The 14,293-nt window shown below is 51.1% G+C and overlaps 3 protein-coding genes across 3 annotated transcripts; all 3 read right to left on the bottom strand.

The window, feature by feature from the left end:
- Positions 1-504: 504 nt before the first annotated feature.
- Positions 505-2,837, bottom strand: crzA (putative C2H2 transcription factor Crz1; the record flags this gene model as incomplete). The annotated part of the gene is made up of 2 exons (XM_043299041.1): positions 505-1,436; positions 1,496-2,837. 2 exons carry the CDS (start codon positions 2,835-2,837, stop codon positions 505-507), a joined length of 2,274 nt encoding a protein of 757 aa, XP_043154976.1.
- A 1,688-nt stretch (positions 2,838-4,525) lies between these two features.
- Asppvi_003068 (arabinogalactan endo-1,4-beta-galactosidase) lies at positions 4,526-5,643 on the bottom strand (the record flags this gene model as incomplete). Its single annotated transcript, XM_043299040.1, has 2 exons — positions 4,526-5,257; positions 5,317-5,643. The coding sequence occupies 2 exons, from the start codon at positions 5,641-5,643 to the stop codon at positions 4,526-4,528; spliced, it is 1,059 nt and encodes a 352-aa protein (XP_043154975.1).
- A 1,360-nt stretch (positions 5,644-7,003) lies between these two features.
- Asppvi_003067 (putative serine/threonine protein kinase) lies at positions 7,004-10,690 on the bottom strand (the record flags this gene model as incomplete). The annotated part of the gene is made up of 1 exon (XM_043299039.1): positions 7,004-10,690. The coding sequence occupies one exon, from the start codon at positions 10,688-10,690 to the stop codon at positions 7,004-7,006; it is 3,687 nt and encodes a 1,228-aa protein (XP_043154974.1).
- Between the last annotated feature and the right edge of the window lie 3,603 nt (positions 10,691-14,293).

The following is a 14,293-nucleotide window of genomic DNA, read 5'->3' as shown; positions in this document are numbered from 1 at the left end:
CCAGTAAATAAACAGCTCAACACGAACAAGTGGAAAATCCATGGGTATGAGTTTCAAAAAGTCATCATGAAGACGTAACAGGGGGTCCGTGCACCCCTTGAAGGTAGACAGCCCAAGGGGGGCTGAAGAAGAATATAAGATCAAATGGGGAATAAAATAAGGCAGAAGAAGATAAAAAAAGGGAATCAAAAAGGGAAATAAGCGAAAACAAAGGTATAAACGAAGGTATACCCGCCGGTTATTTGGTTAACCTTGTGATCCAACCTTTTATCACAACGCCAAAATCCATCTATATAGTTTCAAATCAAATCACTTCCTTGTGCTTCTGCGAAGCAGGGCCTGAAACTCGGAGACTGAATGCGAAGCCTATCTCAAGAAGAACCTGAGAACGGGCAAGATAGCAGACAGACAGTGCAGAAAACATGTAATCAGCCTTCCCAGTCAGCGGTCGATATAATTGGTATCTCCCATGGAGACACCTGGTATCTGACGCTCATGGTTGACTCAGTAGAAATTACCGGGAGCAGAGTACCCAGCATTTATACCGGACACGCTGCTGATCCCCGAATCGTCATCCTCGAAGCCGAACTCGTTGCCGGAGCTGGCGTCGAAGCTGCTACGGCCCCCTATGTCACTGGGATCATCCGCCGTTGCGGCAATCTGATCCCACTGCAGGGTCTGGAGAGCCGGATATTGAGCCAGCAGCGCAGCAGGCAGCACAAAACTACCAGCATGTGGGTTATCCATGGGTACCATCACTTGCTGCGGAAGTGGCTGTAAATGATGTTGCTGCTGGTCCATGAGTGAACGCTCACGCTCCTGCGACTCCTCATCCAGCAGCGGTTTGATACAGATCCGCCCCGCTTCCGAACGGAAATGACGCCCCAAAGCGTCCGCCCGAGCGAATCGGCGACCGCAACCCCACTGTCCGCCGCGGGAGAGTTCTCCTTGACAAACAAACTTCTTCTCGCCCGAGTGCAGCCCTTCATGCCGTTTACGATCGTGCTGTCGAGCGAAGGCTTTGCCACATACAGTGCAGACAAACGGCCGCTCGTCCGTGTGGGTTCGGAGATGTGACCGCAGATTGTATGCCCGAGTGAAGCGCTTCGGACACAAGGTGCACTGAAACGTTGCGGGATGTTTCTGGACACGCTTCGAATCATTGGGGCTAGCCCCTGGCCGTTGGGGATCCGCAAGGCCCAGAATGTAATTGCGGCTATCGATCGACGATGTCGACAGACGTCGGTTGGATCTAGACGGCGACGGGTCGCGTGAGCTCGGATTGCTCTGCTGTTGACGTCCTAAAGAGTCGAATGGAGAAAGTGACCGAGGCGTAGAAGGGGCAAGGGGCTCCAGGCTGCTCGAAGTCGACGAGGAGCGCAACCGAGTGGTGCTAGGATGGGCATATGGATCAGACTTGCTACGCCCCCGAGAGCCTACGATTTTTGATTAGTTCCCTGATGACAAACGAGAATCGAATGCAAGGGGCACTTACGTGTCGACGAAGGTGGAGGACTCAAGGAATCGAGGCTGTTGGCCGGTTTTGAAGGTCCAAAGCTGGGGATCCGCGACGGAGGTGCGAATTCCACGTTGATCGACGGCGGAGCCATTTGAGAGGCTTGGCCAATGTCCACAGATGGATGAGTCCCCTGCGGCATATTCATCATGCCCTCCGAGCCATTGACATACATATCATTTGGAGGTGTCTGATACTGCGTGTTCGGAGCTGGGCCAGAGAGATATGGCACATTGGGGATCATTTCCTGTCCCTGTTGGGGCATCAGCCGCGGAGAGATGTACGGGCTGTGCGCCGGGCTGAACCCTTGATGCTGCTGCTGCTGCTGCTGCTCGGACAAAGTGAAGTTCTCGATCCCAAGAGCATTATCATACAAGGTGGGATCGTTTTGGGGCGCCAGAAGGGGAGAGGGATTGTTGTCTACGCCATCGAAAGACTCATGTTGTGAGAGGTACGGAGAAGGAGCGGCGGACGAAATTTCAGAAACCTCGGATGGAGCTCGTCGATGGCCCTGGAAAGCGGCACTATTGCCCATGACAGCCTGCCAGTCAGGATGCGCGTTACTGGTGAGGAAGGCCGCCGTGGCGGGGTCTAAGGAAGCATGACGGGAATGCTGAGGGGTATAGTAAGCCACGGTCGTCGCGCCTTGGGGTGACATCGGACCCGGTGAGGAGTGCTGCTGTTGCTCGAGAGGGGAGATCTGTGGAGAAGTCGAGGAATGGGAGGAGGGTATCTGGGTCGGATGCGCCTGCTGGTGGACTTGAGGGTCAAGCAAAAGGGAGGAGTCGTACTCGGGAGCAGTATTACTACTGGGACTGTGATCCTGGTAGACGGTGTTAAAGTCGAAATCGGTGGTATTGGAGTTCAAGAGGTTGGAGAAGTTATCATCGATGGGAGGCTGCTGGTGTTGTGGTTGTTGCGACTGCTGCTGTATCGACAAGCCGTGTGACTCATTGAACTGAGGAACCAGACCGGTGTCGTAGGATTGCGCAATCTGAAGACTATTCGCGTAGTTCTGGTCGGTCTGCGATGCAGGAGTGCCTGAGAGATAGCCAGCGGCAGTATAACCATACGATTCGGCGCAAGGGTTGATGTTGTTGCTATTGGGATCGAAGGACGAATTGGAGAAGGAACTAGCTGCAGCAATCGAAGGATCAAGATCCAAGCCAGTGACTGTTCCCGTAAATTGTCCTTGATGTTGTTGATGCTGTTGCTGCTGCTGCGGCTGCTGATGATGATGGGGTGAGGGGCTGACACCGCGGCTTTTAACGCCAGGTGCAGGAGACTGCCCCAACTCGGGGAACATCTCCTGTGAAGTCATCACGTTTGTGCAACGTGATCCCAGAATAGATACAGATTTGGACCCAGAGGCTTAGCGATGAAGACGGCCGCGGAAACAGGGACAAGCGACCGAGCGCGCGGAGGGGTGGTCGATAGAGAAGCGCCGCCGTAGAATGTATGTGCGGGAAGGGAGGGGGCGGTGAAGGGAGAACTAGGGAGGGATCAACGAGCGCAGAGATGATAACCAACGGGGGTGCGGCAGAGAAGGAGGAGGGCCAGAAGGGGATATCATCCGCAGCGATCAGGAGTGGACCAGACAAGATCCGGGGATTTGGAGTTGGAGTGCACCTTGCGAATCAGCCTCGTGGCGCAAGTATCAGCGGTTGGTCTTGCGGTTGTTTCACATTCTCGGGGCTAGCATGTCTCTAGTATGGGAAATGTGCCTGGGCGAGGAAAATATAGGAGAACGTCAAAAGATCATCGAAGGATCTAACACGCTGGGGCCGTATCTCCGTCAATCAGACTCAAATGAGGAAGAATGACAAGGGACGGAGGGATGATGATGATGAAGTTGAAGCTGAAGAGATAATGATGATTCCCCCTCAGGCACGTGCTATCGTTATAATTATGGCGACGACAAAGAGGAGCAGATAAACTTGACTGACAACGACGTCAATGATGATGATATTTTCAGGCGGATATTTATCAAAAAATCGATAATAAGGTCTTGACCTGTGGCCCCTAATAAAGGAGAATATGAGACTAAAAGAGAAGACGGACACACGGAGGGGGAAAAAGAGCGTTGGGCTTCTCTTCCTCTGATTCTGGGGGTTTTGGCGCCCTAACAATGCGTATCTATTCATGGGCAGAACATACCACCCTCTCGATAGGGAACTAAGTACGGAGTAGGTATGATCTATTACTAGGCTACATACTAGGTGCTCCGTAGGCTGTATTTACCAGTTTAAAGGGGAGAATCTTACATGGAATCTAAACGCAGACAAATTAGGGGAAAGTAGGTATCTTGAGTGCTTGATGCAGAGACCAGTATCAGGACTCATTTCGCCGAAGCATGAATATGAACGGACTGTGTTGATGGATGACATATTCAACTGATGTTCTTATCCTGATGCTATTCCCGTAACACTCAGCTGCGGCACTAATGTAGACAGATCGAGCAAGACCCCCTCAGCCATCCCGGTTACAAATATTCAAAATCGATCTTGGGATATTGGTGTGAGGCTGTCCTGTAATTTCCCACATAAATCAGTATCCAGATCCCCATTATCGATAGGTTGGGTGTTAGCTACTGACATGATCGGCTCATTGTGTCAAGATTAGCATAGTATATAAACGACTATCCCTCCCCTTTCTGTACGAAAAGTCAGCCTGACAGCTTTCCTTTCTTTTTATATCTGTGTGCTACATTACAGAGTGTGAGCCTTGAGGTAACTGATTCTTAGCTACTAGCTCGCAGGATTCTGACAGGTCAACCCTTTGGTCTAAGTGGACTCTCCAGACGTGTTGGTCGATACTAGTCGCGGTGCACAGCCACCGAGCGTCATGTCCGAGTCTGAGCGATCAACAGTTCGACACATTTTCGACTATCAAGTCTCAAGGAATTATTTCTGCCTTGGGATTCTAAAATATTGACCCCTGGTAGCCTGGTAGTAATCGTAGACTACTCCGTACACAAGTATAGCAATTACATCCAGGAATATACAGCGATCAGATCCCCCCAAACACACTCAAGCTTGTCCTCGCCTGATCCGTATGCCAATCCACCATCAAGTTGTCCGCACAGCTGGAGCCCAGGCCCGCATTCTGCACCCAAGCTGGCTCCCAGTAGTACAGCCCTATGCCACCCGAGGTCCCCGCCACAACATTCGCAACCCGCTGCACAAACGTCGTCTGCCCGGCCGCCGAGAAAGGAATATTCTGGAGATCCGAAGGGAATGCATACGCCGGGTTCGGACACGAGACGGGCCAGTTCGTCTCGACGACCAGCACGTCCTTGCCGTAGGTCGAGTGGATGTTCTTCAGGCTGGTCGTGAGCGCCGACAGGGTCGCGCTGGCGCTGTAGAACGGGTAGTACGAGACGCCGATGAGGTCGAAGTCGGAATTGGCCAGTTTCCCGCCTGACGACAAGACGCTGTCGTAGAAGTACTTCTGCGCCGACCAGTCCCAGCCGTTGTCGAGGTGGATCATGATCTTCGGCTTGGGCGATTGAGTCGAGTCCTTGATGCCCCAGGCAGCCGAGTGCAGGATGTTGGCGACGTTGGCGTAGCTACTTGTCTTGCCGAGTGGCCATAGCAGTCCGTTGCGAATCTCGTTGCCGATAGACACGATGGCGACGTCGATGCCGTTGCTGGCGAACGTGTCGCAGACCTCCTTCGTGTAGTTGTACACTTGCCAGGTGAGGGTGCCAATGTCGGTGGTCGACCACCCACTGGGTGTGGTCTACATTTGTCTCGTCTCAGCCATAGTGCGCACTGCTGGCACGTTCACATTCCACGTACCTGATGACTCGGGTCCGCCCAAGTATCACTGAAGTGCAAGTCCAGGTAGATGCTCATCCCCGCGGCCTTCACCCTCTTCGCCAACTGCAGGTTATAGTCCAGATCGTAAGATCCATCGCTGGGGTTCACCCACACCCGCTGGCGAATGGAATTCACACCGTTAGCTTTGAGAATATTCTCAAGCGGCTGCGTCTGGCCGTTCAGATTCTTGTACTTGATCCCGGCCTTCTCCTCAATCAGCAGGGAGGAAATATCAGCGCCGCGGTAAGTAAGCGACGCAGTAGCAAGGGAGTGAAAGAGGAGAACAAAAAGGGGTAGGAGCATCATCTTGCCCGAGCAACTTTCAGAATCCAGATCACTGGACGTCAAAACAAGACCTGAGCACTGTAGAACGAGGTAAAACGAGTGTCTCATAGCACATATATATACTCGTCTCCTACTTCCCCCCCGCCATTACTACGAAATCAATGGGTGGACCACCCATTAATCCATCAAATCAAACTTGGGACACAAGGGAGCAATAACTCCGAGACAACAGCGGTCTCAGCAGAAACCGGTGATGGTCTTGCGGCACCATCATCCAGCAGGCTCAACCGAGGACACATGACCCAGCAKGATGGCACGGTGGCCCGCTTCTTTTCATGGCCCGGGTAAATGGCATGGAATAATGGTGCTCAGGTACATTGAGGCAACACCCACTATTGGTGGAGGAGCAGTTGAAGAACTTCCTTGAAAAAGACTAAGTGGTGGGTTCCTGGACGGTGATACCCCGAGTACCGCAGATCCGGGAATTTCAAACCGCCATGTGCGGAGTCATGACTAGCATCCTCCACCGGAGCTGATCTAGCCTCAGTCCAGCCCAAGATGATTGTTAGCTCGAAAGGTAGGGAGTAGATATTTCATAAGAACCAAGCATCCATCAATTGTTACTGCTTCATCCCAACTGGGGGTCAAATACTAAGCCATCTGGGATGTTCCAGGTCTCCCAATTTAGGTCATCATCATCCATCATCACATCACAACAGCACGCAAAGTGAAATAAAGAAAAAAGCAAAAAGGAAAAGACATTCATGCATCATGCGAGCTTCCTCAAAAGGACTCTGGCTCGGTATATCCCAACCTTTGCATCCCCAGATCCTCCCTCGTGTTTCAACATTACGTACAACGACAGATGAGTTTGTATCTCAAACACCCCATGCCATAGAAAAAATCCCAATATATAATCGCAGAGGGTCGAATCGAAGAACGCCGGGGTGCGCAATAAGAAAGGAAGAAGGGAGCAAAGGCAAGTAAAGAAAAAGGCGAATATAGACGTGCCGCCCATGAGAATATATGTACAAGCAGTGTATCATGTATGCCAACAGCAAATGCAGTCAATCGAATGGCCTGTCGAAGGGACCCGCAAAAGTGCAACACACAGGAAGGAAAAAGGCCTTGCGATAAAATTGATATACATTAAAGAAACGAGACCCAGCAAGGAGCAAGACACTGGACATCACGTCAGGGCCTGCTCAAAGAACAATAACAGAAATGTGAAGTAGGGTAATGGTTTCTGCGCCCTTAGCAAGGTATTAGAGATCTCAAAATAGGAAGACTTTTCTTCTTCTCTTTTTTTGGGGCTTCAGGCGGCAAACTTTGACTCGAAAGATTCGTTGGCCGCGTCAGGCGAATTTCCTATATGTTTAGCTCAGGCCTTGGGCTTGGAAGCCTGAGTACCACACATCACTGGCTTCTGCGGACTTGGCTTCTTTCTGCCAATGACGAGAACCTCGTCTTCAGAGTCGTCCTCCGAATCATTTTCATCATCACAGTAGTACCGCGACTCATCGTCCTCGTGCGACCGTTGGGGCCGCACGAGTCTAGCCTTGACCGTTTCGCCCGTGCGAAGGATGGAAGGGACTGCGACCGCCTGCTCACATTCCTTGTCCTTGACGGACCCATCACCGGAAAGCGATGATGCACCGGAAATGACCGAGGGGATACTCGGATGAGAAGCACTCTGAGACATTCCACTGGTGTAGTCGTCGACCGAGGAGGAGGAAATGGTGGCCGCCGAGGGTGGCGATGTGGTTAGTCCACCGGATGGTGTGTCAGTGGTGGCTGTTTCAATCGTGCATGCTGTTGTTGTCTCTGATTGCGGCTCGGGTCGAAGATTTAGGGAGTCGGTGGACTTGCTCTTGCTCTCCGGTGGCACTCGGTCGTCGACAGGAGCCTGGTAAATGTCACTCCGTCGCTTCCTCAGCAAAACATCTTTGGAGAATTGAAACGGCTCCTGTGATGATTTGGTCGTAAGCTGGTGCGATCTATTGCGCCGGTGTCCTAATTCCGCTGCGCTCAAGCTCTCCACATGCGAATAGGAGGAGTCCTCGTCCCGCAAAGAGCTCGAGCTTTGTAGATGACCAACTGCGGAGGCGACGCTCAAGGCAAGGCTGGGCTCTGAGTGACGATCACCATCTAGAGAGACGGAATCTGCGGTATCTCCGGAAATGGACCGATCTGAGCGCCACTCTCTGCTTTGGAGGCCACGTGCTAGCCGACGGCCTGCCCCGCCTAAGAGACCACCGACATGGGTGGTGCCCTGGTTTTCGATCTTGGAAGACGCACTGGCCCGCTGGCTTGCACACGGTGTGGTTGTCCAGTCTGGTCGGATAGTCTTTGCAGACCCGGCAGTAGACAAGGTTGACGTCGCGCGATGAGGATCCGGGCGCGGCGTACGATCAAGCGTTGCATCAGTCCTTACGTCGTCAAAGTATGAGGTTTGATTATCCCGACCGACCGGACTCGCCGTCACGCTGTGCGACAGCGGATGTTCAGCGTCCCTTGTTGCCAGCCTGGCAGGCCGGTATAAATCCTCCTCCCTGAGACTACCCCGACGACTGTCCAGGATATATTTTCCCAAGCTAGCATTGCTTGAGGCGGTAGATTCGACCGATGGTGTGGTACTTGACGTTCGTTTGCGAGTTTCCTTATCCTTGTCTTTCGATCTTCCAGTAAGGTAGTTCGACAGTTTGGCAACATTTGACCGTACCCGTTGAATAAACGGTACCTTGCTGACGGCGGTAGTGACTTCCTCGTTGGAGACTTCGATCTTCTTGCCCTTGCTCTGGTAGCCTGGATCCGTTTCATCAATCCACGCTCTGGGATTCGGCAGGCCATGGAGGACCCAAGGGTGGTGCTTAATCTCCTTGACCGTAATGCGCTTGACGGGATCCTTGGTCAACAATCGCTTCAGCAGGTCGTAAAGTTCATCGTCGATCTCCTCATAGACAAGCTCGTCCTCCATCCGCTTGTTGTTGTTCGAGTATCGGGGCCATTGGCTGACGGTCTCGGGGTCGTCCTCGACAGGCTGCAAGCGCTTGCGCGGAATGAAAACATCTTTCTTGACAATAGTCTGAAACATGCTGTATTCGTCGTCGGACACGAAAGGCAGACGCCCGAAGATCATTCCATAAAGGGTCACGCCGAGAGACCAAACATCGATCGCACCGGTAATTTTGGGCACCGAGCCAATTGTCTCTTCAAAGTCGTCGCCGGTGTAGCACAGTTCGGGTGCGTAGAAGGCCGGGGTGCCAACAGTTTTGGATAACTCTCGAGCATCGTCCAGCTCAGTCGCGTCAGTTTCAGCGACTTGCTCCTCCTCTTCGTCTCGCATGGGCCGCCCAAGATAGGAAACACCAAAGTCGGAAATCTTCACGCGGTGATTGCTTGTGACTAAAAGATTCGCAGGCTTGATATCGCGGTGGATGATACCTTGATAGTGAAGATATTCAAGACCGAGTAAAGAATCGCGGAATGCGTTTCGCGCTTCGTTGACGGTAAGGCATGGAACGTACGACATGTCGTCATCATCCGAGAACCACTCCGGCTCGGAGGGTGCGTAGCCCATGCTGCTCGAGGCGGTACTGAATCGCCTATCTAGGGAGTAATCAACATAGGCTCCGTACATTGTACCTTCAATTGCGGCCAGCGCAGAGTCATGTGCGGATGTCAAGGAGTGACTCGGGGAGTCTTGGGTCTCGTCCTGACTCGCAATGGAGCGACTAATGGTGCGGGCCAGTGCTGGATCAACCTCCTCTTCCTCGTCCGACTCAGCTCCATGCTCTAAACTCCAGGCGGGGATAGGTGCCTGTTGAGCGTGAACGGCTTTCATTTGGCGCCGTTCACGTGCCTTCTCTCGCTGGCGACGAAGGCGCTGCGCCGTCCTGACATATTGTCGACTCTCCTCCCAGAACGACGGTGTTTCGGGAATACCGGCCTTTTCACGTTCCAGGCGGCGCTTGTCGACCTGTACAATCTCACGTAGTCCTTTCTTCCGCCAGATGATCTCGCCGTTCTCAACGAACTCTAAGACTATATACACCTTCTGGCGGTTCGGGTCGTCGATAACTTCAAGCAGACTGACAACATTTGGGTGCCGAGCCTTCTTCAGAATGGCGACTTCTTTCTTGACCTTGTCTTCGGGATTACCCAATTTACCCAAACGGCGTCGTTTCGAATAGCGCTGAACGATCTTGATTGCCACTTTCTGACGCGTTGTCACATGGCGGCCGAGTTTCACTTTTCCATGCTCACCACGCCCAAGCTCTTCAAGAATCTCATATTGGTTGATCAGTTTGTTTCCAGTGACGAGATCTCGGTCGACCTCCGCCGTATGTGTCTCTTTCGGCGGCTGGAGATGAGTAGGGTGTAGATAGGGACTGCTTATGCGACCTTCATCATCGGAGTTAGGAGGAGGCGTTGAGCGGGGACTGTGGACGGAGAATAGTCCTGGACTCGATACGGGAGTGTTGCCCGCAGTGCGAGCGGCGCGCGGGGTCGGAAGACGGCCAAGCGACTCAGTCCGTGCTGGGTAGGAACTGCGGGAGCGCAGAAATGGAGGGTGATAGGTAGGGTGTATTTGTGATTGGAGCACGGCGTAGGACTGGTCAGGATATACCGGGTAATCGGCAGGCGCCGCATCGTTCGCACTGCGATGGGACATTCTTCGCCCGAGAGACGCCTTCGTCCATAAACCGTGATCCGACCGGGCGTCAACGACGGTGTCTTCGTTCAACGCCTGTAGCGAGCTGGATGAAGTACGGGTCGAGGGTGATCGGGATGCACTGGAGGAATGGTATAAATGGGGAAATGTGTGACGAAGAGACGTTTGAGCATCCGCCACCTCGCCGTTAGGCAGGGCAAGTTTGGCACTGGGAGGTTTGGCGACTGCCTGCCTGACGTCTACCGACTCGGACGGGGTAGGCAGCGAGGCTTCTGGAGCTTCAGCAGACCTACCCGAACTTCGTCGGGACGGAACGCTGTCCACTGCTTGACCATATCGAGTAACCAAGTCCACGGGTTCCTCCAGGCCAGCTGATGAGGGGCGATCAGTCATTTTCATACTCTTTGTTATCCTTTTTCCAAACCAACAATATAGGAAGTGCGACAGCGCATCCTCCTATCTGGGTTTTTGTTGATGCTTTCCTTCCTGTCCTCTGTGTGTTGGGACCTGGGAATAAAATTGTTCCTCCACTTAATCACTTTATCTCCCTCTCTTCTTCTTCTTCTTCTTCTTCCTACTCCTTCTCTTTTCCTATCTATTATCCTTCCGCAGTAAACCATTCAATTTAAGGCGGGCTAACGGGAAGTTGTGATCGGGCGCACGAATGATTCGGCATCACTCTGTCTCAGGGTCCGACTCGGGCGGAAGCGACAGCAGTCATGCAGGCTGAGTTGGCAATGGATGATTGACGGTTGGTGCAAGGACAAAACCGACACCGTGTGCCGGACAACGGTGACGACGGATAAAAGTCCGGCGATAGACCTGCTACAGCGCCAGTCAAGCGGTGGAGGATCGAATCTTGCGCCCGGCGAAACACAGGAAATTCTGAACGTCGGGCAGGAAAGAAGGAGAGCAGCAGTAGGTAATTGTAGAGCAATAAGCGATGAAAGAAGAAGGCCCTTTATCTCGAAAAAGGAGATGTGAGTTGTACAGAGGGCCGATGACGGAGGGCGGAGTGAGATTTGTTTCAGTTCGGAGGACAGTGAGGAAAGGAGCGTCTACGCATAGAAAACAAGGGAGCGGAAGAACTTGGAAAAAGGTGAAAAGGACTCCCCAACGGGTTGAGATGAAAGAAGTGAGAAGGAAAGAAGAATAAGACGAATACAAAAAGAGACGATAGAAGTTGATTAGTAGGGAAGAGGGAGCGAGACGAGGGTGTATAGAGAACAGGAAAGATGGAGGGCGTAGGCACTTGGCAGGCAAAAGGTGTTTTGTTCTAGGGAAAAATAACTTTTTGTCAGGCGGGAACAGGCGGAGGGGGGGGAATTAGACGGTAGTAATGATCAATACTCAGGAAAGAAGAACAATAATAGTTAATCAGAGATAGATAGGCGGATGGGTCAAGCCAGGACTAGTGGGTTATTTCTGGTAGTGGTGGGGAACTTTGGTGGGTAACTAAATCATGACTGAAGGTCGGTAATTAATCCTGATATCCAGGGCATGATTAAGTAGGTAATTATGATAGGTAGTAATAATATGGTAATAATACTTGTACAGCTCAACATCTACCATTTCCATACCTCGTCACTTCCATTTATCCAATTTATGAGAGTGCAAGTTGTATCATTTACAGTCATATTCAATCTTCAAGATTTTTATCTTTCAGCTGGTGTCAAAGAGGTTATCCCTTCGGCCGATTATCCGGACTGACTCTCGGGCTCTTTGGGCTCTGGTTAAAACTGGCAGTGGTTCGTTATTGGGCTTGGTTGAGGGAGTTTGGGTTTGGTAAAGTAAAAAATCGCAGGGTTATAAATGATGTAAGGTACGGTAAGTTTCCTCAATAATCACACCTAGTGGGCGGAATGACATGGTAATATGACAGTCAGCCATGCCTGGGTCCAATGGTGTTGCGCATATGATTTTCCATAACTTGGACGATACCTTAGTGTACTTGGAATGATCATACAAGCTATCCTATCCTTGATCACTCAAATGAATGTACTTGTTAAATTAATCTACAAATTCCGGAGGAGTTTCGAAAGAGAAAGCAGAAATCGCATAGAGTATCTCCCACAAGATGTGAGAGATGATGGTACTAGGGAGTGGCAATATGCCAAGCTTACCCACTGACCATCCGCCATCTGATACAGCACGGACGGGAGTATATTACGTAGGGGACTTTTTTCCATTCCTTTCTTTCCGTCGTCAACGAGTGCCCATCATCGATTTCTCAAGCCTTGAACTCTTGCGGTCATCGGGGACATTCGAGGTTATCTGGGCTCTTAGGTTCAGGAACCGCTATCTGATACACTTTTTTATGTCATTATTAAACAGCCTTACCCTTTCATTTTGACAGATACATGATTCATCATATCACCAAATCACCCTTACCGCTATACTTCGAGCCGATTTAGCCTGTCCCCATCATGAAGCAGATCTGCTGTTCCGTGGGTCCAACGTCCATTTACCACCTCGCCCTCCATCATTCTGGCCCATTCCAGGCACGTTTTGTTCGATCGTCTCCAGTTTCTAGTAACTTCCACTCTATATCGCAGAGGACTTTGCGGAGAGTCGATCTTGATAGACTGAGGAAATGATTGATCAAATTCCGCACCAATCGATACAATCATATCCGAGTCTGGAATCAATATTCCTTCCATTAGATACACTGTAGGTACCTGAATTTTCTCCGAGTAGCGATCTTGTCTTACCATCCAATCATGGTGCTTCGCCTCGCTGAGCTTGGACTGTTAGCCGGAGGTCTGTTCTCTACTCCGTAGGTACAGTTAGGTAGACTAGACCAACTAATTACTAGGTACCTTAGGTACCTGGTATGAAGTAATTTTCATACAATGATTCTTATCCAGGACCTATGAAGCACAATGAATGAGAGATCGTCGTGCGAAAGCATAATAACATTACACCTCACCGACCATTTGTTTGATATGCGACAGGGTCAGTAAGAAATTCAACATTATCGCATCGGTATATTGAAGCAACCTACATCCACTTTCGTTGTAGAGCAGCGCAAAGCCCTCTTGGCGCTGTCAGCATTTGACCCAAGTCTCMATCTAAGGATTTCTCCTGGGTGATTGGAAGGCTGTGGAAACTTTACACTTATCCAGACGACATGTACAGCATCATCATTCGCTTATGCGATCCAATTTCAGTCGGATCCCACGAGGAGTGKCTGCTTTAGAGGCAACCTTGGTTGAACTCGATGTCTTCCTGACAACTGGGATAATGTGCAAGTTGTAAAGCAGCCTTCCTTAAGCACCAGCAGATTACGATATACGTGCAAAAAGACGCCAAGCACCTATTTGCCTGCAATACCTCGTACAAGAAGAAGATAGGTAGACTTTCCCGTCAAAATTTTGCCTTTGGCTCCCCCATGACTTTGCATAGCAGGATCACCTTTGCAGGCAAGGATTTAGGTACGGAGTAGGTACCGCTGGTCCGCTAGATTATTGTCCAGTATCTAGGTCGTAGACGAGAAGCCCGTATTTATCATCTCTCTGTACTAGTCCGTATGCTTTCACGCAAGGTCTGAACCGGTTTCAGAAGCATTCCTAAACGAGACGACAATTCTCCCAGAGTACGGACGCGTAGATAGCCCCCAGCATCTAACCGGCCCTTCCACCTAGCTGCAGAGTCGAGCCCTAGCCTTTAGTTTTTGGCCTTCACCAAATTGCTTCTTGAGTTTCCGCTAACTGAGGAGAAGTAGACTACCTAGTAAAACGGGTTTTCCGGAGCCATTTCCCAATTCACAAGAACCTCTCGAGTATTACATCATTGGGCCCCAACCGGCCAACCATATACCTCCCTATTCGATGACAAAACGGGCACATTACGGGCACTTTCAGTCGAGTCACTCTCTGGGTATGATGGTAGTGGCGGGGATATTGGATACGGATTGACGGGTGCTAGGCCTTTTGTTCTTGTTGATCCAACTGCTCAAGGCGTCTCGAACGTTGTAGACAGGTTTGATACCATGGC

Source organism: Aspergillus pseudoviridinutans (assembly GCF_018340605.1).
Source record: "Aspergillus pseudoviridinutans IFM 55266 DNA, scaffold_2, whole genome shotgun sequence".
Lineage (NCBI taxonomy): Eukaryota > Fungi > Ascomycota > Eurotiomycetes > Eurotiales > Aspergillaceae > Aspergillus > Aspergillus pseudoviridinutans.
The sequence above is the reverse complement of the archived record's forward strand: the minus strand, read 5'-3'. Positions and strand labels throughout refer to the sequence as shown.